Source organism: Orcinus orca, chromosome X (genome assembly GCF_937001465.1).
Source record: "Orcinus orca chromosome X, mOrcOrc1.1, whole genome shotgun sequence".
NCBI lineage: Eukaryota > Metazoa > Chordata > Mammalia > Artiodactyla > Delphinidae > Orcinus > Orcinus orca.
Genome location: NC_064580.1, coordinates 16869279 through 16895523, shown reverse-complemented (window position 1 = coordinate 16895523; position 26245 = coordinate 16869279). Strand labels below are relative to the sequence as shown.

General features: G+C 44.4%; 2 protein-coding genes across 14 annotated transcripts in view; both read left to right on the top strand.

Moving 5' to 3' along the window:
- SH3KBP1 (SH3 domain containing kinase binding protein 1) overlaps positions 1 to 26245 on the top strand; it is a 343640-nt gene that overhangs the window by 265036 nt on the left and 52359 nt on the right. For 12 of the 13 annotated variants that reach the window (XM_004283056.3, XM_049704753.1, XM_033411495.2 and 9 more), the window contains 3 exons: positions 8198 to 8305; positions 22243 to 22294; positions 25026 to 25106. In XM_004283056.3, the coding sequence (XP_004283104.1) occupies positions 8198 to 8305; positions 22243 to 22294; positions 25026 to 25106 (241 nt within the window). The remainder of the gene's footprint in view (positions 1 to 8197; positions 8306 to 22242; positions 22295 to 25025; positions 25107 to 26245) is intronic. The other variant, XM_033411498.2, reaches the window with a different exon arrangement.
- Positions 1361 to 5425, top strand: LOC117197867 (broad substrate specificity ATP-binding cassette transporter ABCG2-like). The gene is given in 1 exon segment (XM_033411501.2): positions 1361 to 5425. A coding segment is annotated over 1 exon segment (1377 nt). The 5' UTR covers positions 1361 to 1731; the 3' UTR covers positions 3109 to 5425.

Below are 26245 nucleotides of genomic sequence, written 5' to 3'. Positions count from 1 at the left end.
ACCCACCCTAAATGAAGCGCAAAACCAAGCCTTGACAGGTCAAGCTGACCTGCAAGTAACATGCCCACCGTAAGGAAACTCCACACTCTTGCAAGGAAAACAACAAAATTCAGTCCTTCAACAATGTAGCGTGCAGTGCATGGCTGTTGAGAACATGCAGTCACACGTTACCAGATGTACGAAGAAGCAGGAAACTGTGAGGTATGGTATGGGTAGCTTGTAAAAGGCATGTGGTCATTTCTGAATACAGTGTTCAGGCATCACGACATGCTTTAATCAATATCGACATAACTAAAAGGAAGCTTGATTACGGCTTTTTGTGTGTTACTCATCCAGTTTTTTTGTTACCAGTTATACAATATGTAAAATGAAAAAGTCAGCAGTTAGTATAGCAAAGCCTGTAAGTTGTTGCCCAATAAAAAGTCAGGATTTTTTTTACAAGTAGACAATCTCTTTGAGGTCATGACCTCCCAGTATCACAAAACAGTGAATGACTGCCTAAACCTCACCTATCCCAGATGTTGATATTTGGAATGTGACATCTTCTTGAGTGGGCTTGTCCCTGGGACGGTCTGCTCGGCTTCCCTCATTAACCGTGGTCTGCCAGGCATTTCTTCTACCCTGAGATAGACCGTGGTTCTCTTTTTCTCCTGTTACCTCATAAACTGTGATGTTGACGAGCCTGCTAGAGTAACTGCCTTATGGGATGCTGGAAATTCTGAGCAGAAATCCCAGCCATGCAGAATGATCGCATCTCTTCGGGAGGTGTTAACGAGCAGCGGTAGAACTGAGTGCTCATGGGCTTCGGCTTCCATGGAGCTTCCTCTCAACAGTCCCCCTGAAGCTCCATGCAGAAGGTGTTTATTAGTAAATATTAAACAGCACTTTTCATACTGTTCGTGGGATGTTGAGGGTGTGAGACCCGCCTCGGGGCACTCAGAGGCTCACTTGACAGCCATACCGAGGTCAAATAACACTCACTTTCTCCTCTAGTGATATTTCAGTCATCAGAGAAGGTCGTGAAAACAGCCATGCTGGATGATTTCTGGGAAATCGGTACTAGGGAGTGTGGGGACAGCTGACCACCAGGGGAAGTGACCAAGCAGAGTGTTTTTCTTTTTCAAGAGGACCAGGTGGTGAACCCATCATTTGGGGGTTTGCTATGGCGATTTCTGAGCTATACGTTCCTGTCCAAACTCGAACAGGGCACTTATGATGTCTTAGAAAATGTGACCTACCTTTTCAAGGTACTTTTTAAGTTGTTACCACAAATATGAACAAATATTCAGTACAGACCAACCGGTAAGCCTGATTGAATAGATGAAGCTTTCTTATATAGCTAATCTAGACCTGCCTCTTCCTCGTTCAACTTGACGTCACTTCGGATGTTTGGAAATTGTGGGAAGTAGATTAGTATTGTGGGGGCAGATTGGGCCATCCATCGATTCATCCATTCAGCCAACGTGTATTCATAATCAATATTTTCCAGGCACTGTGCTAGGTATTTGGTGGATACAGAGATATAAATAAAAGATCCTTTGTTTTCAAGGAGCTTACCATTTTTGAGAACCTTTCTACTCAAAGTGTGGTCCAGTAGCATTGACATCACCTGGGAACCTGTTAGAAATGCTGAATCTCTGACCAGCCCCAGACCTAGTGAATCCGAATTGTCATTTTCACCTGATCTCCCGTGGTGTGTCTGCAGGAGAAAGAAACAGGACTAGTATTGCAATGGAGCTTATTACTGATTCATCCATCTTGTTCCTGGATGAGCCCACAACTGGCTTAGATTCAAGCACAGCAAATGCTGTCCTTTTGCTTCTGAAGAGAATGTCTAAATAAGGACAGACAGTCATTTTCTCCATTCATCAGCCTCGTTATTCCATCTTCAAGTTCTTTGATAGCCTTACCTTGTTGGCCTCAGAAAGATTAATGTTCCACGGGCCTGCTCAGGAGGCCTTGGGTTACTTTCCATCCACTGGTTACCACTGTGAGCTCTATAATAACCCTGCAGACTTCTTCCTGGACGTCATTAATGGAGACTCCTGTGCTGTGGTGTTAAACAGAGAAGACACAGATGGTGAAGCCAGGGAGACTGAAGAGCCTTCCAAGAAAGATACTCCGCTCATAGGAAAATTAACTGAGTTTTATGCCAACTCCTCCTTCTTCAAGGAGACAAAAGTTGAGTTAGATCAACTCTCAGGGGGTCAGAAGAAGAATATTTCAGTCTACAAGGAGATCACCTATGCCACCTCCTTCTGTCATCAGCTCAGATGGATTTCCAGGCGTTCATTCAAAAACTTACTGGGTGATCTCCAGGCTTCTATAGTTCAGATAATTGTAACAGTCATCCTGGGACTGGTTATAGGTGCCATTTTCTACCATCTAAAAAATGATCCTACAGGAATGCAGAACAGAGCCGGGGTGCGCTTCTTCCTGACCACCAACCAGTGTTTCAGCAGTGTGTCGGCCGTGGAGCTCCTGGTGGTCGAGAAGAAGCTCTTCATACATGAATATATCAGTGGATACTACAGAGTGTCATCTTACTTCTTTGGAAAACTGTTATCTGATTTACTCCCCATGAGGATGTTACCAAGTATTATATTTGCTAGTATAACATACTCCCTGTTAGGATTGAAACCACAGGTGGAGGCCTTCTTCATCATGATGTTTACCGTGATGATGGTGGCTTATTCAGCCCGTTCAATGGCGCTGGCCATAGCAGCAAGTCAGAGCGTGGTATCCATAGCAACGCTTCTCATGACCATCTCTTTTGTGTTTATGATGATATTTTCAGGGCTGTTGGTAAATCTCAGAACCGTTGTGCCTTGGCTCTCGTGGCTTCAGTACTTTAGCATTCCTCGATATGGCTTTGCGGCTTTGCAGCATAATGAATTTCTGGGACAAAACTTCTGCCCAGGACTCAGTGTAACAACAAACAGTACCTATAGCTATGCAATATGTACTGGCAAAGAATTTCTGGAAAACGAGGGCGTCACTTTCTCACCTTGGGGCCTGTGGAGGAATCACGTAGCCTTGGCACGCATGATTGTTACCTTCCTTACAGTTGCCTACCTGAAATTATTATTCCTTAAACATTTTTCCTAAATTTCTCTTTAATTTACATGATTTACCCCACCTTAAAAAGGGAGCATCTTGATTTCAGTAAAAAAAAAAAAAAAAAAAAAGCCAGAAGTGATTCTAAATGTGCAGCCAGCTTTGAGAAGCACTGGTCTAAGATGTTGCTTTGCACTCTTGACGAAATGGAGCCCCAAATGAGGTTGCAGCTGGGTTTGCAATTTACAAGGCAAGTGGCAAGTTTGTCTTTTCTAAAGATTTAAAGTGCCTAGACGAGAGGCAGACACAACAGAGCTCACAGGTGACTCCCTGCCGCCAGGTTGGATGACAGGGAGCGGCTCTCAGCTGACCCCCAGTGCGAGAGCTGTGTGCACTGGTGGAGTGCTTCCGCCACGTTCCCCAGGGCCTCTGTGGCAGGATGGAGCAAACTAAGGCCTGACACTGAGGTCTGGGCCGGGCTTCCCTCCTCAGACACACCCTGGGGGCTTCACATCCCTCCCCTGAGCCCTCCAAGTGTGTGAGCTGCTGCCAGGGGGTTTCACCGGAAGATGGTGCTGAGTCGCATGACAGCTGTATGTGTGCTTAATTAAGACACTTTCCTGGCCTCATTATCCCTCAAGGTCTCTGGGACCAGCCCCTAGAATCACAGTAATGACGACAAACCAGCAGCAGTTGTGTTACTCTTTACACCTCAAACATCTCCTGTGTATCAAGGAACTGAGACCCAGAGTTTTTATCACTAGTGGACCACTTAAGTATCAGATGGCCCAAGTTCGCTCTCCTTCTCCTCTCTCTGAGATATCTTGGCTAACCCAAGATAGTGCAGAACATTGAGGCTGGAGTACAGCACACCTAAGGCTCTGTTTATTCATTCCTTAAAAGGAAAAACATTATTTGTATTTTACAAGGAAAAATATATTTTACGCTAATATCTGCCTGGCGATGAGGCATAGAGAAACCATTTTCAGGGCTTAATCATAGAAGAGTGAGCATTCTATGTCAGAAGTATAATTCTTTCCATACTCTTTGACTCTTGATAAGGGCCGAGGTCTACTTTCCTCTGCTTACATGTGAATAGATCTTATTTCTAATCATCATTGTTCTGGAAACTTCCATCTACATGCTGATCTTTAACTCTTTCCCACTGCAAACTCCTGCCTCATTTAAAGGCCATCCCCTCACCTGCAAACGCTGCCCTTTCCTCATCCTTATTGGAATCTCAAAATCCACTAGGGTAGATCTTGGCATAACCATCGTGGGTTGTGCCTGTGGTATAATTATTAGTAGTGTCCCAGGTTTGGAAATAAATTATATGGTCACCCTAAAATCTTCCAGTATTTTGCCAACACTGCGTCTCTCCTTAGTGGTCACCTACTGCCTCATTCTCCTGCCTTCACCCACCTCCTGCCATCCTCCTTGGGGACATTAACTCCATCCTGATGATGTTCTGGCCTCACAAATCATTGACTGTCCATTCTCCCCCCCGCCACCGTCACTCATGGTTGCCATCTTGCCTCACCCCTCACATCACTCTTCAGTAGAGGTTGGTTGGAATCTCCTGGGGGCCAAACATTGCCTTCACTCTAAGTGCCAGTTCTTGAATGTTGTCTTCTATGACCCCAGCTTCCCACTCTCCCTCTCCCCTTCCTTCACACTTGGTGATCCCACCCTTGACCTTTCTCATCACCTTGATTCTTGCCCTCGTTCTCTCCTTTCAGGCTGCCTGGTTTCTCTTGGTCCCACTTGCTGTTAATCCAGCCTAGGACTCCTGCCGGTGTTTCGGTGCCATGTTGATTCATTGTGTCTGCCTCTCCCGTTAGGCTCTGAGCTTGGGAGCCCCATAAGGACATGATGATTTTCTTTTTCCTGCTGAATTCCTCTCCTATCCTGCATGTTTTAGGTCCTCATTAAATAAATTGCATTTGCTGTTCTTTCACACTTCTCGAAGCAGAGCCCTCATACAAATAATTCTCTCTTCATCTCTGCCGCCAAAAGCCTAGTTCTTTTGTCTGGTTTGTTGAAGATGACTTATTTTCATTTCTCATTTTGCTGTCAGAATTCTTCCTGCTTCCCTTAAATTAGCTTCTATTGCTAGGGGAAAAGAAGTCTCAGTTCTCTAAATCTCTGTCCCACTCCAGGCATCTTGACCCTGTGGCCATTTTCTGTCCTGCAGCAGACTCCCTTTCACTTTTCTTAGTATTCTGTCACGCTGTCAGTTTTCTTTCTTCAACATACTTATCTCATCCGTGAGCTTTGTATTTGTTCTTATACCAGTCAGAACAATTAGACATACTGTGTTCTATCTTCATGCTTTCCCTCTCTTACCTTGAATCACACAATGATTAGCACTGTTCATGTTTTCCTTAAAAAGCAGAACATAGATGAGCCATTCGAGCTACTCACCACTGATGGGAGGTATAATAAATGTAATGTCACACGCACTGTTTTCCCCTGTAGGCGTGCGTAAGTTCTGAAGTTATTCTGCATATGCTTTTTTTGTTTTGTTTTGTTTATTAAAATTTTCTTTGCTGTTTTTCTCACATATGAAGCAGGAGGCTTCATTACAGTGGTTCTTGGGTTGCTGATTGCTTAAGGCTAATGGGAAGCATAGCCTTGAACCATTTAGAAAGTTTGAAAGAAAGCCTTCAAAAGAAATATAGCACTAAACAATATTTGAGTGCCTTTTATGGACATAATTCTGTATCAGATGATCTGAAATGAATGTGGAGAAAAGTCCACTCCTCACATAAGCAAACCCTTCACACATGAAAAGATTTAAGATTATTTGAAAAGCTGTTAATGATTCTCTCCTCTTTGGTACTAGATCTCATGGTTGATACCTGTTATAAAAAAAGGACCTTGTATGTTATGTGTGTGCATGTGTGTGTGTGTGTGTGTGTTTCACACAAATCTCTAAGCTCCCTGGAATTAGGGATCATGTTCTTTTGCATGTTTAATGTTTGGTGCCTACAGAATGAATTTAAATATACTTTACATATAATAGTTGTTTGTTGAATGGGATATCGTGAAATGCAAATTAACACAGTTCTGAGTGTCAGAGAAAAGGTAAAGCTTCCATTATAGTCACTTTCCTAAAGATGAGTTTCAAGTTGGGCTTTGAAGATGAGAGGGACTTGTCCAGAAAAAGAAGAGGAAAAAAAATTATGCCAGGAATTTCCTCAGAAACAGAGGCTCTGGATTGAAAGACTTAATTTCCAAGGATTAGGAGTAAAGAAATTCCACCCCCTCCTCCTTCATAAGTCTTTCTGATATCGTTGATGCCATAACAGTTTCTCAGGGATGGAAGAACGTCAGAAGTCATCAGATTCTGCCACCACCACCCATGTTCATGAGTCCCTTCTTAGGGACTACCGCTAGATTGTTTAGGGCGTGACGTGACGTGGGCAGGAACAGATACGTGCCTGGGCTCCTCATTGGCACTTTCCAGGAAAGATAAGCATTCTTTCATATTGTAAGTCTCCTGAACCTTGATTTGTCCTGAGTGCATCTGAACTTGATGCTTCAGGTGTCTTTGTCTCTTGGTGTTGGTTGCGACTAGAATTTATAGTGTGATTAAGGACTCAGGTCAGTCTATCCTTATAACAGATACCACTGGGGTAGAAGATGATGCTGAGCATTTACTTCTCACCTGAGGTGGCCCTGTGTTAACTTCCATAGAATCCTCACAGGCTGGGGTAGATGGAGGCTATCTTGTCCTGCAGTAATCCTAGTCTTGGGCTGTGGGAGATCACAGAGCTCAGGGTTAGAAAGAGTCTTCTTTGATTCCAGAAATATTTATTATATTGTGCATTGGGCTGGGGGTATAATGGTGAACAATCCAGATGCGTTTCTCTTTTTGCTGGAATGGATGCTCTAGCAGGGCACATAGTGAGTCACGTAAGCCAGGGCCTCCAGAGGCTTATCCCCAGGGCCTAGGCCAGCTGCACATCTGCCGCTTGAGGCCTCGTCACCCCTTCCCCAGCCCCACCGGTATTGTGGAGGGCCATGAGTGCGTCTCCGTGGGCCCTGAGCAGGAATTCCTCACTTTCCTGAGCATTTATTTTCAAAGTCCTCTGTGTTACTAGCATTTTTTGGAAAGCCTTCGCTCATTTCAGGCTTTAGCTGGAAATTGTTGACCACAGTCTGAGAATTGGGTTTTTACTCAAGGACCTGTACTTGACAGTGGTGTGTGTGCTGTACATACACTGGGAAGGAAGAAATGCCCAAGTGAGGAGGTTTACAGCAGGACAGATGGGTCTTGGATTGGGGTGGGAGAAGTGGAGTTGGACCCAGAGGACAAATGCGAGATATATTATCAGACTAGAGCAAATCAAACTTCCAAGCAGTTGGGGATGGGGAAAAATAGAGGTGGTTCTGTGGCGTGAGGGTGAATGCCTGGGAGAGCCACGAGGCCATTAGGCTCAGCATGGAAGCTTGCAAAGGCTGAGCTCTCACTCTCTCCCTAGCACTTGGCACAGAGTAGGTGCTCAATAAACGTTTGACAAGTGAGTGAACAGAATAGGGATTATTCAAAGGGAAGCAGTTTTGATCTGGAAGAATGAAGAGATTTATTCATTCATTTAGTGAGCAAACATTAAGTTCTGTAAGGTGGGGGGGAAGGGCTCTTCATGATGACAGCTGTGCCCCATCAGCACGGAAAGGAGAGGGTACATTAATGAGCTTGCATACACTGAGTTTTCTTGCGCTTGCCTGCCTGTCGCAAAGCCCTCCTTAATTTCGACAAGCTTTGTGACAGGCTAATCAGAGAGAACATTTGTGCGTGTGATGTTTTCTAACCCACGTTTTCAGTTAATGAAATAATTTTATTTCAGGAAAATTAAAATGAAGAAAATACATATCCTCCTATCCTTAAGGGAAAAACAGAAGATCTTACTGATCTTAAGGCATCTACAGGCAACACTGGGTTTTGAATCCCAGCGGACAGCTCTAGCGCACTTAAGCTTTTGTTCTCCCATCCGACTTTGGGGTTTGTGCTGATTTAGTCTTAGAAACCGTTGATAGCAGCCTCAAGGAAAGCTCCTCGATCTCTCTAGCAAGGGTGTCAGAGCTCCCTGTAGGGTGCTTACCCCATTTCTCACTCTGCTCTCCTGTTTCCTAGGACTGCATCGACGTAGGCTGGTGGGAAGGGGAGCTCAATGGCAGACGCGGAGTGTTCCCCGACAACTTCGTGAAGTTACTTCCTCCGGACTTTGAAAAGGAGGGGAATGTAAGTCTCTGTGGCTTGGATCTCAGTGCTCTGCCTGCTGTCAGAATTGTGGCTTCCATGACGGGGCTGGGGATGTGGGGTGGGGACGTTTATTGTTGAAGAGCCCTGGCATTTTAGTTTCTTTGTTTTTTTTTTCTTAATCAATTTATTTTATTTTATTTATTTTTGGCTGCGTTGGGTCTTCGTTGCTGCACGCGGGCTTTCTCTAGTTGCGGTGAGCGGGGGCTACTCTTCGTTGCGGTGCGCGGGCTTCTCCCTGAGGTGGCTTCTCTTGTTGCGGAGCTCAGGCTCTAGGCATGTGGGCTCAGTAGTTGTGGCTCGTGGGCTCTAGAGCACAGGCTCAGTAGTTGTGGCGCACGGGCTTAGTTGCTCCACAGCATGTGGGATCTTCCCGGACCAGGGCTCGAACCCGTGTCCCCTGCATTGGCAGGTGGATTCTTAACCACTGCGCCCCCAGGGAAACCCCAGCATTTTAGTTTGATGGACCCGGGTTCTGAGCCCTCGGCTGCTCCATACCTGATATGTGTGAACAAGTCCGTTAACTTCCACAAGCCCCAGTTTCCTCATCAGTGCGCCTTATTCTAAGGGTTGTCGTGTGACTAAACAAGGTAATGTGGGTAAAGCACTTGGTGCAGTACCTGGAACGTCTAAGCACCCAAATAGACAGCAAGAACCATTAGGTGCTCCATTAGTAAGTGGATGGCCTGCATCCTGCATAGCATGTCCTTGGGGGTAAAGTGGCCAATATTGTGGAAGTGGCTGAAAAGCACGTTGTTAAGCTGAGGATACAGGGTGAGGCCTACTAAGCTTCCTAACTCTGTGTGGTGTGTGTGTGTGTGTGTGTGTGTGTGTGTGTGTGTGTGTGTGTGTGTGTGTGTGTGTGTGTGTGTGTGTGTGTGTGTGTGTGTGTGTGTGTGTGTGTGTGTGTGTGTGTGTGTGTGTGTGTGTGTGTGTGTATGTATACACACCTCTGATCTGTGCTTTCTTTCTTTGTGGGAACCCATTTTACAACGCTGTGGTTTAAATGAGCCAGTCCATCTTTGTTCGCCTCACTCCAGGCGTGTTGTTTCTCTGATGACAATGTAACAAAAAATGTTGAAAAGTTAGAAGCACTTTACATTCTAAGGGGGCAGCAGTTTGGTCTTTTCCAGCCAGTTCTACACCTCAGGGCTCTTTGGTCAGGCTTTCATGTGACTTCTGCCCACCTTTCCCAGCCTGCATTCTGTTCCTGCCCATGGGGGCTCTATTACTGGACCATGAACCTTGACCCATCACCATTCCCATGGAGCTGAGGTTCGGGAAAGGTAACTACAGTACTGGTGGATTGGTTGCCAAGGATACTAAACAGCATTGATGGTGTATGCACTGCTTAGATGAATGCATATGATTGTTCAAGGAGCCAGATGGTGTAGGTTGGTTTGAAGCCAAGGGCCACACCTTTTAGGCTTTTTGATAGCTTTCTTTCTTGTATTGTTTAGCTGAAGGATGCTCTGTTCCACATCTGTTATTCTCTCTAGGAATTAAGTTTGAGGTTCAGAGAATCTATATTCTGCTTCCCAGTGTTTTCTAGATCATTGAGACTTACTGCTGGTCCGTGGACCACACTTTATCAGCATCACCTGAAGCTTGTTAGAAATGCTCTGACCCCACCCTAGACCTGGTGCCTCAGAACCTGCATTTTATCAAGATCCTCAGGTGATCTGTTTACACATTACAGTTTGGGAAGCTCTAGTGTAGATACAGGTATCTGTCTAAGTGATGACAACCCCACCTTCTAGTTTCCAGCCATATTTTCGGAGGAGAATAAATCCACAGAACAGAGAAGGGCTCACCGTTCAGTAAAGACATTTTCCACCAAGCAAAATCATTTGACCCATTTTTGTTGATAATGATTGCCGTGGTGGGTTATCAGCTGACAGAATTCATCCTCGAGAAAAACAGACGCTAGCACTTAGTAATGACTATATAGTAAATGTTTAAAACAGTAAGACACAGGAATGAGGTTTGGCAAACATTTATGGAGTGCGGTGGTTGTGACTCTAGGCCGCGGCATTGAATAGACTTGGACTTGAATCCTGGCCCTGTCACTTAGCTGTTCTGTTCAAGGTCAACTCATTGAATGTTTCCTCAGTACACTCAGCCCTCGGTATCTGCGGGTTCTGCATCTGTGGATTCAGTCAACCTTGAGTCAAAAATACTAAAAAATATATTTCAGGAAGTTCCTGAAAGTAAAACTTGAATTTCTTGAATTTGCTGTGCAATGACAACTATTAACATAGCATTTACATTGTATTTGCAACCATTTATATAGCATTGACTTTGTATTAGATATTATAAGTAATCTAGAGATGACTTAAAGTATAGGGGAGGATGTGCATAGGTTATATGCAAATACTTGCCCATTTTATATGAGGGACTTGAACTTCTGTGGAATTTGCTGTCTGCGGGGGGGTACTGGAAGCAATCTCCCACAAATACTGAGTAACGACTGTGTCCTCATCTGTAAAATTGCAAGAATAATCATACCTACCTTGTTAAACTGTTGAGAAGATTGACTGAGATGATGCATATGAATTCCTTAGCACAGCGCCTGGTCCTTTGCAAACGCCCCATACGTGTTAACTATTCTGGTCTTTGTAATAATGACTATTAGCACAAGTTTTAGCTGGAAGGCTCCAGCTAAAACATTCAGTAATGATAGAAATCTGACCGTAGTTCATCAGATCAGCACGGAGTTACCTTGGTGAGCTTCCCTGGGGATCCAGATGCATCTAAGAACTTTGATGAATAGCCTTTAAAAAGAAATCTAGTGCCTTATAATATATATTTGCAGAGACAAGCAAGTCCAGGATGGCATAACCTTCACGTCATTTTGCATATTTGGGAGGGGGAAGATCTGCTGCCTGACAGTGATGTTTTATGTTTATTCATTCATTCACTTTGTATCTGTTGGGTCCCTTCTTTGGGCTGGCTGCTGTGCTGGTTGATGGGAAGTGAAGAGGACACACATGGTCGCTGTCCTTGTGGGCTTAGTGTTGGGCAGCAGGGGGCCACCCAGACTACCCGCTTCACCCTTCTCCCTCATCTTTGCGAGCCTGGTAAAAGGTGTTCACATCCAAAGCATTTGGATACCAAGACCTTCATGGTGATGCCTCTCCCTTCAGCCAAGGCATCTTAACAAGCTCGCCCTCCTGCCAGACATTTGCCGCCTCCTTGGTCCTGATGGAAGTAGTATGATTTTGAAGGCTGAGGTAAAATCTGGATAATTCTTTCCACAAATGGGCAAAGCCTGTGGTTGCCTACGTTGTAGCGCCCTGCCTTCTAGTCCCCAGCCATATTTCAGGGGGGCAATAAATTCACTCAAGTGAGAGAGACTCCATGGCATACTTTTCTAGAAGCTCTGCTCTGTTACATAAGGTATTACAGGAGGACTCCTGCTAAGAGAGTGACGTTGTCAGTGATGAGCGGACTCGTCTTGGTTTGCTCAGAGGCATGCATGCTCTTTGGGGCCCGTGGGCATCTTTCCCACCCCAGACAAGCAACTACCATCTCTTTGATAGGTCTTTTAACCTTGTTCCTAAGAAGCAGAAAACTCAGTTTTAGGGAAACAGTAGTTATACCTGTCAGACAAAGTAATACCTACAGCTGAGAAGCAATTGTATAATGTGACGTTTAGCTTTTAGCAGATTCAAAGTATTATATCCTTTTCGTCCCCTCTGGCCTATAAAACCCGCCAACCAGCTTTGCATTGGTTGTTACACCAGCCTTTAGAACTGCACCTGGAGTGTTGGTGAGTTCGTGACACCATGACTGGAGACAGGGCTGTTGTGTGCTGAGTTGACTGTGTAAAGATGATTAGAATCATTAACACAAATGCACTATGTGAATGACAGAGTCTGAAACATTATTCTGCCATCAGTGTCAGCAGATGTCATCTTGTCTTGCCAGTAGCTGGGGTTGCAGTCATTCATCCAGAAAAGAGGACGATGTGTGATGATTAGGGTAGACAGGAGCAAACAGCATTATTCAACGGCAGACCTCTTGAATCAGTAGGCATCACCGAAGCATTCTGACGAAGCAGGTGTATTCTCTGCTCCGGTGCAGGTTCAGGTGGTTACTACGGGGCCTTTTGGAACTCCTCGAGGTCTTTCTTTCAGAGGGTGCTCAGCACATTCTCTCTCACCGGGGTAGTAAAGACTTCGGGGCTTTTCCCCAAGATATTCCCAGAGAGCACCAGTCGATCTCTTGGTGCAGATTTTAGAGCAATTATATAAGCTATTTATGTGAGAACCTAGATTCAGTGGCTGCCTGTTTATTTTGAGCCTCGACAGTAAAATTGAATATTAGAATGGAAAGATTAAATATTCTGAGAGCTCTGATGAAGCGACCTGCATGCTCTGTTGTCAGGACTGAAGGAAAGCAGGGAACTTGGACTCTCTGAACTGCAGAAACAACATCTTCCTGTCATTAAAAAAAAAAAAAATAGAACAGGTATCCTGAAAGATGATGTTTCTGAAAGATAGTGTTTTAAGAAAGTCTCAGGATCCAGTTCTTTTAAAAGAAAGTGTTCAAATCACCAGAAAATGGTACTGTTCTTGCATGCACTGATTTGAGGGGCTCTTGTGAGCTTGTGCCATGTTGAAAACCAGGGCATTGCTGAGATTCCCAGAGGCGTTTCCCTAATGAATGCTCTACAGTGGAGGGTCTGCCTCTCGGCCTCAGGGATACAGAACCCTGCCCTCAAAGACTTCTAAGGATGCCTGTAACTGTGATGCAGGTTCACATTTGCAAACTCACGGAGACTTACCCGGGGAGCAGACTGGCAGCTTACTAATCGCAACAGGAACTGAAATGTCAGCCCATCGGAAGCACATAGGTCTGCCTGCCCTGGGCATTTGCTCCCTCTCAGCCTGATTCCTTAAAAGCCAGATTCTATAGGAAACCACATTTACTTGGTGATTTCCGGGAGAGCAAGGAATGAAAAGAAGAGGAGCTAGTTATTTTCACGAAGGGTCTTGCATGTCCAACTTGAGGCCCCGTCAGGCACCAGGGGGAAGAGTGAGCCAAGGGAACTGTATCTTGAGTTCACTAAGCGCAGAGGATGCTGGCAAGAGCCCCGCACCTGTGACCTCGGCAACTCTCCATTTTTCTCTCTTTTCATGGCTGATCAGCCCCTTGCCATCCATTGTCCATCTCCAGACATATCACGGTTCAATCAAATAGATTTCCCACATTCTCCATTACAGTTGAGTGCCAACCTTAAGATCGTTCGGCGGGAGTTTTGTTCGTTCCGAACTTTTATAGGAGAGGATGTATCTTTTTTTTTTGACATTTATCATGGTTTATTTTATTTTTTAATACATGTTTGCTTTTTTTAACATCTTTGTTGGAGTGTAATTGCTTTACAATGGTATGTTAGTTTCTGCTGTATCACAAAGTGAATCAGCTATATTATACATATATGCCCATATCTCCTCCCTCTTGCGTCTCCCTCCCTCCCTCCCTATCCCACCCTCTAGGTGGTCACAAAGCACTGAGCTGATCTCCCTGTGCTATGCGGCTGCTTCCCACTAGCTCTCTGTTTTACATTTGGTAGTGTATATATGTCCATGCCACTCTCTCACTTCGTCCCAGCTTACCCTTCCCCCTCCCCGTGTCCTCAAGTCCATTCTCTACATGTGAGTCTTTATTCCTGTCCTGCCCCTAGGTTCTTCAGAACCTTTTTTTTTTTTTACATTACATATATATGTGTTAGAATACTGTATTTGTTTTTCTCTTTCTGACTTACTTCACTCTGTAGGACAGACTCTAGGTCCATCCACCTCACTACAAATAACTCAATTCCGTCTCTTTTTATGGCTGAGTAATATTCCATTGTATATATGTGCCACATCTTCTTTATCCATTCATCTGTCGATGGACACTTAGGTTGCTTCCACGTCCTGGCTATTGTAAATAGAGCTGCATTGTGGTACATGACTCTTTTTGAATTATGGTTTTCTCAGGGTATATGCCCAGTAGTGGGATTGCTGGGTCGTATGGTAGTTCTATTTTTAGTTTTTTAAGGAACCTCCATACTGTTCTCCACAGTGGCTGTATCAATTTACATTCCCACCAACAGTGCAAGAGGGCTCCCTTTTCTCCACACCCTCTCCAGCATTTATTGTTTGTAGATTTTTTGATGATGGCCATTCTGACCAGTGTGAGGTGATACCTCATTGTAGTTTTGATTTGCATTTCTCTAATGATTAGTGATGTTGAGCATCCTTTCATGTGTTTGTTGGCAATCTGTATATCTTCTTGGAGAAATGTCTGTTTAGGTATTCTGCCCATTTTTGGATTGGGTGGTTTGTTTTTTTGATATTGAGCTGCATGAGCTGCTTGTAAATTTTGGAGATTAATCCTTTGTCATTTGCTTCATTTGCAAATATTTTCTCCCATTCTGAGGGTTGTCTTTTCGTCTTGTTTATGGTTTCCTTTGCTATGCAAAAGCTTTTAAATTTCATTAGGTCCCATTTGTTTATTTTTATTTCCATTTCTCTAGGAGGTGGGTCAAAAAGGATCTTGCTGTGACATATGTCATAGAGTGTTCTGCCCATGTTTTCCTCTAAGAGTTTTACAGTGTCTGGCCTTACATTTAGATCTTTAATCCACTTTGAGTTTGTTTTTGTGTATGGTGTTAGGGAGTGTTCTAATTTCATTCTTTTACATGTAGCTGTCCAGTTTTCCAAGTACCGCTTATTGAAGAGGCTGTCTTTTCTCCATTGTATATTCTTGCCTCCTTTATCAAAGATAAGGTGACCATATGTGTGTGGGTTTTTCTCCTGGCTTTCTATCCTATTCCACTGATCTATATTTCTGTTTTTGTGCCAGTACCATACTGTCTTGATTACTGTAGCTTTGTAGTATAGTCTGAAGTCAGGGAGCCTGATTCCTCCAGCTCTGTTTTTCTTTCTCAAGATTGCTTTGGCTATTCGGGGTCTTTTGTGTTTCCATACAAATTGTGATATTTTTTGTTCTAGTTCTGTGGAAAATGTTATTGGTAGTTTGATAGGGATTGCACTGAATCTGTAGATTGCTTTGGGTAGTAAAGTCATTTTCACAATGTTGATTCTTCCAATCCAAGAACATGGTATATCTCTCCATCTATTTGTATCATCTTTAATTTCTTGCATCAGTGTCTTATAGTTTTCTGCATACAGGTCTTTTGTCTCCTTAGGTAGGTTTATTCCTAGATATTTTATTCTTTTTGTTGCAATGGTAAATGGGAGTGTTTTCTTAATTTCACTTTCAGACTTTTCATCATTAGTGTATAGGAATACCAGAGATTTCTGTGCATTAATTTTTTATCCTGCTACTTTACCAAATTCATTGATTAGCTCTAGTAGTTTTCTGGTAGCATCTTTAGGATTCTCTATGTATAGTATCATGTCATCTGCAAACAGTGACAGTTTTACCTGTTTTCCGATTTGGATTCCTTTCATTTCTTTTTCTTCTCTGATTGCTGTGGCTAAGACATCCAAAACTATGTTGAATAATAGGGGTGAGAGTGGGCAACCTGGTCTTGTTCCTGATCTCAGTGGAAATGGCTTCAGTTTTTTACCATTGAGAACGATGTTGGCTCTGGGTTTGTCACATATGGCCTTTATTACGTTGAGGTAAGTTACCTCTTTGCCTAGGAAAGGATGTCGCTTGCTTGATTCCCGTAATGGCTAATCCACTGTAGGTGAATTTTGCTGGTTTAACTCAGACCACATTCTCTTTACTAAGTTCTAAGGAGGCCCCTTACCTTAGCCCCCATCATCTGCCAACCCAGTTATAGCACTGTCCTCGGCCAAAATTTTCTTTATTCCTAGTCACGTTCTTCAGCCTTTTGAGAACCACTCTTCTTCTCATTTTTGAAGATGCCCAATGAATTATTTTCCTGTTTTTAGTATTCTAAAAAGGAACACATTTGTGCTTATAATAAGCAACATTATGAATAAAACTCACCTTTGACATTATTTGTCTGTACATTTAATTTTCTGGGTAATTTCACCTGCAGAGATGGGGATTGTCAAGGTGTTGATATTGCCCAAGTATGGCCTAATGACAGAGCCCCAGCTGAGTTTCCCTGACATGGCCTGGATGGCACTCCTTCTCCCTTCTCTGTTGGTACTTATAGCCTTTACTCTCCCAACTGAGCACCTCATTCAATATACTCTTGCCTGAAGTGATTCTCTCTCATCATGCCATCTGAACCGTAATCTCTTTGAAGGCAGACCTGCGTCCCAAGCTTCTCCTTCATAGGGTCTAACAGTGTGTGTCTTCGTTCAGGCTGGTGTAACAGAATACCATAGACCAGATGCCTTATAAACCACAGAAATTTCTCACACTTTTGGAGGCTAGGAAGTCCAAGATTTGGCGTCTAGTGAGGGCTCACTTCCTGGTTCATCGATAGCTGTCTTCTTGCTGTGTCCTCGTGGTGAGGGAACTCTCTGGGGTCTACTTTATAAGGGCAGTAATCTCATTCATGAGAGCTCCACCCTCATGACCTAATCTCTTCCCAAAGGCCCCATCTCCAAACACCACCACATTGGGGGTTAGGTTTCAACATAAGAATTTTGTGTCCATTCAGTGGACAAATATTCAGTCCTTAGCAGCATGCTTGGTATATGGTTGGCACTCAGGAATCCCTTGTCCTTTGGTCGTTTGGTGACAAGGTGTACCTTCCTCTCCCTCTGTCCCTCCCCTCTTACTAGCTGCTCGCTCCTGTGATAGTATGAAAGAGGAGCAAGAGTAGAGGGAGGGGCAGAAAGAAGCCAGGTCCCTTGTCAGATTTGTCTTCCCAGACAAAGGGGGGCCCAGATCCATCCATCCGCGTGTGAGGTCTGGGCATGGAGTCGAGGCACCACTTTCAGGGTGGGGTAGATGGCATGAAGAGGTAAGCCAAGGGAGTGAACTGAGAGAGCATCTTAGAGAGAAACCGAACACCAAAGCCTGGGTGACCGCCCGACAGGCCGGCAGTCTAGATGGGTCCAGCCAAGAGGGAGACCATGCATGTAGGCCACCAGCCCGGAGGCCAAGGAGAGGAAGAGAGAGAGACCCTGCCAAGAGCAGGTTTTGTGGTAGCCCCCAGTGATCTCCTGTGCTGGGGACTCTGTAGGGTGCAGAGGGGCAGAGCCCCAGACGCACTCTTCAAACGTGCTGCCAATCCACCAGGGACAGGAGAGAAAAGGGCAGAGTGGAGGCCCCTATGTGTTTCTAGAGCCATGAGGGGTACCCTGGTCAGGAACTGTCCGTTTGTGTCCCCTGTCCGGCCTCACACAGAGACACCTCCAGAGAACTTAGCTAGATGCCTGGAGGAGGGCTTCCCAAGACTCAAAATCAAGCTGAAAATTGCTTCCAGAACCTTACCATGTTCCTCTCACAAAGCCCCCTGAACGGTACCCAGCCATGAGGAGTCTGCTCCTCTGGTTATTTTCAACAAGTCACATGTCTGGGCCCAGAGCTCTGGAGGCAAACTGGCTTGAGAGGCCAAGTGGCAAATCCTAATTCCTGCCAGGGAGGACAGTTGAGCCAGCTGACGTGCTCCTTCGCTTGGGGCTGGCCAGAGTTGCCAAACAAAGGGCAGAATCAGTTATGAAATCCTTTAGCAGGAAGCAAAACTTGCCTTCCTGCTGTCTTCACTCCAGAACATTCAGATCTATTTCCTTCCCGGTAATAACGGTAAGAAAGGAAATCTAGTCCTTATATCCTTTGAAGGATGGTGTTTGCTTCTGTGTCCAAGCCAACAGATCTACACGCAGGGAAATGCACACGCACGTGCACCCAGGCCTGTGTGCCCTGCACGTGTGAAGACCATGGAAGGCATTCTGCTCTCCCAGAAATCAGAAAACGTTCGCCCATTGACTTTCTTAAGAACATTTTCATGTTTTGCCAGTCTGAACACTGAGCGATGTGAGTTCTGGGGCCATTTTAGCTCCCACCTAGCTGTTAACATGGCCCCTCTAGGCCTCAGTTTTCTCAGCTAAAGGGGACCCTCTGATCACTCAGAGCTCTGACGTCCTCTGTTCTTAGCACCGACCTGCCAGTTGAGCAGGATGACGCCACCTGGGCCTGGAGCTGGAGTGTTTTATTTTCACTGTGGAGGGAGGAGAATAAATAGAACAAGTGCCTCTAAAAAATTCATGACTTATAAAAAGAAACGAAATTGAGTTATTTGTAGTGAGGTGCATGGACCTAGAGTCTGTCATACAGAGCGAAGTAAGTCAGAAAGAGAAAAACAAATACCGTATGCTAACGTATATATATGGAATCTAAAGAAAGAAAAAAAGGTCATGAAGAACCTAGGGGTAAGACGGGAATAAAGACACAGACCTACTAGAGAATGGACTTGAGGACACGGGGAGGGGGAAGGGTGAGCTGTGACGAAGTGAGAGAGCGGCGCGGACATATATACACTACCAAATGTAAAACCGATAGCTAGTGGGAAGCAGCCGCATAGCACAGGGAGATCAGCTCGGTGCTTTGTGACCGCCTAGAAGGGTGGGATAGGGAGGGTGGGAGGGAGACGCAAGAGGGAGGAGGTATGGGGATATATGTATGTGTATAACTGTTTCACTTTGTTGTAAAGCAGAAACTAACACACCATTGTAAAGCAATTATACTCCAATAAAGATGTTAAAACAGATTCATGACTTAAAATACTTGACTGAGTTGAAAGGATGTTTCTGTCTGCGCACCTGCAGGAGCTAGTTAATGCTGGTAAATTCAACAGAGAAAGCCTTGACCTACTGCTTAACCTGGAAAATCAATTGCGTGATGTGCTTATGTCTTTTTGTTTGAGAATCATGAACTCCCGTAATGAATTTTCTACTGCCACATTTTTGCTACCGATTTACCCACTCTGCCTTCTCAGTTCTCACTGCTCTGTCTTCCTGTGGCATTAAAAGAAAAAAAAAATCAGGGGAATTCCCTGGTGGTGCAATGGTTAGAACTCGGTGCTCTCACTGCCGGGGCCCAGGTTCGATTCCTGGTTGGGGAAGTAAGATCCCGTGAGCTGCGAGGCACAACCAAAAAAATGAAAAAGAAAAAGAAAAGAAAAAAGATCATTGTCAGCTCATGTGAATATTTTATTAATCGTTTGTGGAGTGGTCTAGAGCTACAGGGAACCCTGACCCTGGTTTTTGTTCCAAATTACCTTAAAAGACATCTGCTTTGAAAAATGTGGCATCATTTCTCATCTAAGGAGGCAGGAAGGCTAAGTTTGATGGCATCAGGGCCAAAGTCAGTCAAGGAAAAAAAAAAAAACCAAGCAGGACAACTTGTAAACCTCCTCTGCTACTAAGCAAAGCAGGCACCTGGCCAGCGTTGATCAGGCCTGGTGAATGCTAGCCAGGCAGCTCACAAACTGCTGCTTCCTTTCCAAACTGCCCCACCTGCCTCCGCAGCTGCTAGGGCTCCCGACACAGCCTCACACCCCTGCCTGCTTCCTCCGCCCTCCGGGCAGGCACTTGGCATGACCACGCTCTCCACACGCTGTTGGGGAGCACAATACTTCCCGTCCCCTCTCTCGGTGCCCCTCCGCCCTGCCCTGTTGCATTTCGTGTATTACATGCCAAATCTGACACAACACTAAGGGTTTTTTTTTCTTTGCACAGTAATCTTGGAAAATATGATGACTTGTAGTTGTCTTTTTTTATTTGAGGCCCTGTGGTTTGAGGCAAGGTCGCTGGGGGAACGGCCTCAGTAAGAGGAGGCTCATGTGAAATTGGTTAGAAAAATGTTCCAACAACTGAGAGTGAGGAAGCCGTCCAGGGGGTGGGCATTGCTGGGGCTGAGCTGGGAAGAATTAGGCCACGGGGTGTTGGCAGTTTCCTGCATAAGAAATTACTCTGATCCAGAGGTAAAGGAAGGTTAATTGGCAGAGTTTCAACTTCATTAGGTAAACACAGATCTGCCCCCAGTCTAATTTCTACAAAGACAGAGAAGAGAGGAAGGAAAAAGGAGTCAGGGTAGACAGCTGGAAGGGGCTGGCAACAGGGGAAGAGTCGTAAGCTCTGGGTGGAGGGCCTGTACCCATGCGGAGGTGGCCCTTGGAGCGTCCTTCTTTCTTTTTTTTTTTAATGAAGTTTGGATGCATATAGACAGTACAGAAAAATATTAAGAAGGAAACACATATGCACTCATAATTCTACAAGAGATCAGCCCTATAAATTTCTTTCTTTCCAGTCTTTTTCCCTTTCTGAATATATTGTAACATGGTTGAGCTCATACTGTAGCTGCAATTCAATACCCTTTTTTTTTCCCCTTAATGTTGACATACTACAGTTTCTTGTGCTTTTGTAAACTCTGTGTGGTTTATGGCCGTGAGATGGTTTGTCTTGTGGATGCCCTCTGGCAGGATGGCCCCTTCACAGTGGTTAAGAGCATTCCTGTGGGGCAGATAGCCCTGGACTGGACTCTTGGCCCCCTGCCCCGTTTACTAGCCTGGTGACTTGGGGAAATGACTTCATCTCTTGAAGCCTCAATTATTTCATCTGCAAAATGGGCATAATAATATCACTCCTTATAGAGTTGTCACGAGGATTGGGCAAGGCAGTGCTTACTGACTCCCTCTGTGAAACCGCCTCCTCCTAAGAGGGAAGTAATATTATTGTTTTACAGATGAGAAATTTCATCTAGGTGAGGTCACTTGCCCAGGGTCCACGGCTAAAAACTGAGCCAGGATGTGTAATGGCAGCCACATTCTGAAGCCCCGCCTCTTGCCCACCATATTATACTCTTACTTGGGGTCACTTGGCCAAATCACCCAACTAGTAAAGAGCAGAGTCGAAATGTCAAGTCCAGAGCCTACGTGCTGTGATGCTCCCTGAGACAGTTCTCTGTGGGTCTCGTATTCTGTGGGTTTTACTTAAAACCATTTCTTCCTGTGTCCTGGTACTGCATCAGGCACCGGGAGGCACTGGTGGGTCGGGCTGAGGATGGTCGGGTGTTTTGCTGGTCACATCAGTACTTTTTCAGCATGCAGAAGAGAGTCCATGGAGCTTTTTTAAAGTCACAAGTATACGATACCCAGAGAGGGTCAGGACAGGTGTCAGCAGCAACATGGATCATATGCTCAAACCCTCCCCATTTCCAACTTTCCTTAATGATGTTGATGATGAGATGTTTCTCTCCTTGCCTCCGGTCCCCTTTTCCCCTGTGCAAGAATGGTGCCCAAGAACTGTGCCCTGGCTGGACTCTCGGCCCTAGGACATTTGCCAAGTCCAGCCTGTCTCCCACCTACAGCGAATCCTGGGTGAGCAAGGAGATGCCATTGATTGCATTGCTGCCTCATTCCCTCCAGAATGATAGGGTGTGAGAGAAAAACAAATAGTGGCTGATATGCAAAGAAACTCCATTCCAGTTTCCAGGGTATGACTGGTCTGTGGGGGAACCTCACAAATGGCCTACCAGCCTTGGGGTGAAAAGGGGAAGAAAGCTTAGAACCCTACCCAGCCACAGGGGCCCCTCAGCCTGCATTTTGTTGCAGGTCCCACATCCAGAGCGGATCTAATTTAGAGCCATCCCAGTGACTCTTTCTGAATCGCTTGGTTATTCAGCAGATTAAATCTTAATTGCAAATGCGGTTTCAGCGTAGGAGTACCATTGTGCTTGCTGGTTTCAGGCCATTTTTGCTGAGCCGCGCTTTTCCAGAAGGCTGTTACAAATTTAGAAAGGGGGAAATGGTATTTCATTTGTCCATCAGAGCTTTGTTTTGCAGACTGAATTTATTTTAGTGCCTGTTTAAAGGTGCCAAAACCTGACATCCCTGGAGAGAGAATTGCTCAATTTTTTTGGAGAGCTTCTCTGGACTGTCCAAACTACATCTAGAAAACACTGTCTGTGGTCCTTATGTGAGAGGCCAGGCCTGCCAACAATCTCATGTGGTATCATTTTGATTAATTTTTCAGAGACCCAAGAAGCCACCTCCTCCATCGGCTCCCGTCATCAAGCAAGGGGCAGGTAATATACCTTTCACTTCCCGTCAACACACTGTCTTTCTCTTACTGTTTTCCCTAACAAAGAAACATATCATTAAAATGTATCCCTGATACGGCCTCCCAAAGAGAATGACCAGAAAGACTTTGTTTCGGAATAAACCAGTTTTGTTTGCTTTGTTTTTATTTTTATTTCTTTAATAAACCCCTTTTGTGGAGAGAGGAACTGGTTGCTTTGCCTGTGCCTGCCCATCGAGGGTCAGCCCGGGGAGAGCTGCTTCCCGTGGGTCACAGCTTCACTGGGCATGTATAGCAGTGCTGAATTTTCAATTTCTGTCCCGGGTGGTTAACCAAAATTTGTACTTACTTCCCTTGCCCCAAGCAACAAAAAATGTTTTTCTAGCAATACTTTCCCTCCCTCATGATGCTTTTCTATTCTAGAAAAGAATCCAATTAATTCACTTTTTCTGTGTGGCTCAGATGTTAAGGTTGAATACTATAGGAAGACTTGATGTCGTTGGACACTTGGTAACTCATTGTACACTGGCGTCTCATACATAAAGATGAGCATTCCTAGTTCCCAATAGAACTCCTCTTTATCATTGTTAAAACAAATTTTAGGGAGAAACTCCTCCGTGAATAACTAGTTAAGTGGCATTTTAAAAAATTAACAACTAAAACTGAAGAAGAGTAGGGGTATTTTTAATTCTACACATGCATAGTTATGATATTTCTGTAGCATTTAAAGTATGAATACATTTCCAGATTGGTTTATTCAACAGATTTATTAGGAGTGATTTTTTCCCGTTCTTTTGGCCCACCAAGTTGGGGGGAAAAAATCAGCTTGACCTCACATTCCTTTCCCATTCCCTTCAGCATAGTTGAGAATTACAGAGATTAAGCCCTCAAATGGGATGTTGATTACATCTCCTGCTCAGCCCCCATCCTTGTTTGTGTTGAGTAGTTTAATTTTGCCACCTAGTGGTTCTGGCTGGATAAATATTTTATTTTGCTGAAATTAAAACAGACTATTGATTTGCTTTTTTTCTGAAGATCCTTTTCCATAGAAGCCTTGGTGACAGGTTAGAGACCAAGGAGGTGAGTTGAGTGGTCCCAGGCTCAGGTGGCCTAGAATGTAACTAGGGTTGGATTCTTCATGGTAGTAGGACCGTCAGTTCCTCCTGTGTCTCTAGGAATGGTACTGAAATTCTTCTTTAGCGTTAGGAGACCAGAGTGTAGCATGGTAGGCAAATTCTTATCCTTTTAAGACAATTTGAATAGGTTGTGCTGGATCTCTAGGGGCAAAGCATGATGGCATTTAATCTTGCTAGATTACTACTACTGCTCGTTTATCCTGCTGTATAATCTTGGGAACTGCTTTGTAATGGGGAGGTAGATATTCCTATTTTCCTTGTGTTTGGTTATTTGACGAAAAAAATCAGATACAGAATTGATAGAAATCAGATACAGTGTTTAACTTGTAGTGAGTCATTAAAGAGTTAAGGTAAAGTGTGTGTTCAGTGGGTTTTATTTTCAGTTCTTTTGGCTTCTGATGCTGTGTAATTGAGATTTTAGTACCAAGCACACATCCATAGGGTTGGTCATATAAGGAGTTTGTCAAGCACTCAACCAAGTCCATAAATCAGAGGAGTACTTGTGATGTGTTTCATGCTTTAGCTATTTTCCAAGTACTCTTACGGACCTGAGGCCGCTGACACTGATGAAGTTCCCTGGTGCGGGAAACAGCTGTGGTCCAGGCGTGTAAAGAGGAAGGGTGAATTGGCACATTTGGGAAAATGTAATACCTGAGGGATTCAGATGCAAAGGACCTAGGGAGAACCACCGTATCTTCTCTGTACATCCCTCCACTTAAAAATGTGTTTAAGAGGTAACAAACTACCAGTTATAAAATAAATAAGTCACAGGGATGTAATGTACAGCATGGGGAATATAGTCAATTTTATATATATATATATATATATATATATATATATATAAATTTTTTGTTTGTTTGTTTGTTTGTTTGCGGTACACGGGCCTCTCACTGTTGTGGCCTCTCCCGTTGCGGAGCACAGGCTCCGGATGCGCAGGCTCAGCGGCCATGGCTCATGGGCCCAGCCACTCCACGGCATGTGGGATCTTCCCGGACCGGGGCACGAACCCATGTCCCCTGTATCGGCAGGCAGACTCTCAACCACTGAGCCACCAGGGAAGCCCATAGTCAATAATATTTTAATAACTTTGTATGGTGTGTAATGTATAAAAATATTGAATCACTGTGTTGTACACCTGAAACTAATATAATATTGTAAGTCAACTAAACTTCAATTTAAGAAAAATACACGTTCTAGTTACTATTGCTGCATAACAAACCACTCCAAATTTGGTGGCATAAAACAGCAATCTTCTTATGCCCGTGGATTTGCTTATTTATTTATATACATTCCCCACCTACACCAAGTGGTCTCCTGTGACTACTTTGATGCATAAGGAAGTCAGATTTAAATATCAATAAATATTAGTGGTGTTCTTGTAAATGAAGGATGCATAGGCAGGCAAACTTAATGACATATGCCAGAAATGGCTTCTGCTCCATTTCTAAGCAGCTTGTGTTTGCCAGATAACACCAGCACTCAGCTTAGGAAAGAAAAAAACCTATTGACTCTGCTGTACCTGATAAATATTTAAAACGCTAGTGCATCTAATAAATGGATGGGGGAAACATTTCCTAATCGTTGCCATCCTTTCCCCGCCAGGTACCACTGAAAGAAAACATGAAATTAAAAAGATACCTCCTGAAAGGCCAGAAACGCTTCCAAATAGAACAGAAGAAAAAGGTATGAGATCAGGTCTTCGTTGGCACTTCTAGAACGGCAAGAGACAGAGCTGTCTGTCACAGGGCTAGGTCCCTATTCCCCACAGAATGTGCTCTTTCTTGGGAATATGGTGATTATGGTTTTGTTTTGATTGCTTTTAAATTTCCTGTTTCTAAAGAAATAGGAGAGAGGGTTATATGGTGCTTCTTTGGGCTGGCATTTCTCATCAAATGAAAAACAACCAGCCTAGTCACTTAACACATTGGGGCTCTTCCATCCCAGTCTTCCTGCCATCACCGCCCTCCCCACACCAGCGGCATCCTGAAGCCCGCATGCCGACTGTAAGTTCCTAGAGGGCCCCGCTGTACCGGCCACGGTTCCCAGCCAGCCTAGTGCCCCAGGTGCTCATTAACTGCCGATGGGTGGGTGTGGCTTAGAGAAATTCCCATCCAGACCAATGAAAGCTGTCAGTCACTGCTGGGCCTTTGACGCTGGCTACTATATTGCAGACACATGTCCTCGGTCAGGAATGTTGAGGGAGGGGGTGGCATGGCAAAACTGGGAGAAGCAGCCCAGTGCCCACAGTCCCCTTAACGGGGTCAAAAATGTCATTTTCAGGGAAGTACCGTAACCTGTATCACACAGTTTTATGAATGTGTTTGACTCCTATGGTCTGCGTGTCCCTCCCAAAGAAATCTGCATGCTGTGGAAGGACTCATTTTATTAGGTGTCTAAGATTTGATTGATCACACATTTTTACGGGGAAAGCGTTACGTTATTATTGTGAACAGGAGGCAGAGCAAATTCCATTTTAAAAAGCAGTTATTTGTAAGTCACAAGAGAAATGCTGAATTAATGAATGTAATTATTTGGAGATGCTCCTGGGTGGCCTCATGAAATTTTATTGTGAAATTTAATATTTTATATCAGCCTGCCAGAAGTTTTGCCAACATTGCGAGTTCTTAGGAAGTTACACCTCTTTCTTTCACAGTGAACAGTTAAAACTTGAGTTGTGGAAGCTCATTGTGAAGGCCAGGTCTGCGTCACAGATCGATGAAAAAATAGCTATTGAGTGTGTACCATACAAATAGTTCTTTGACAAAAGTGTGCGTGTTGTGACATAACCAAACACCGCCTCTGTCCTCACGGAAGACACATGG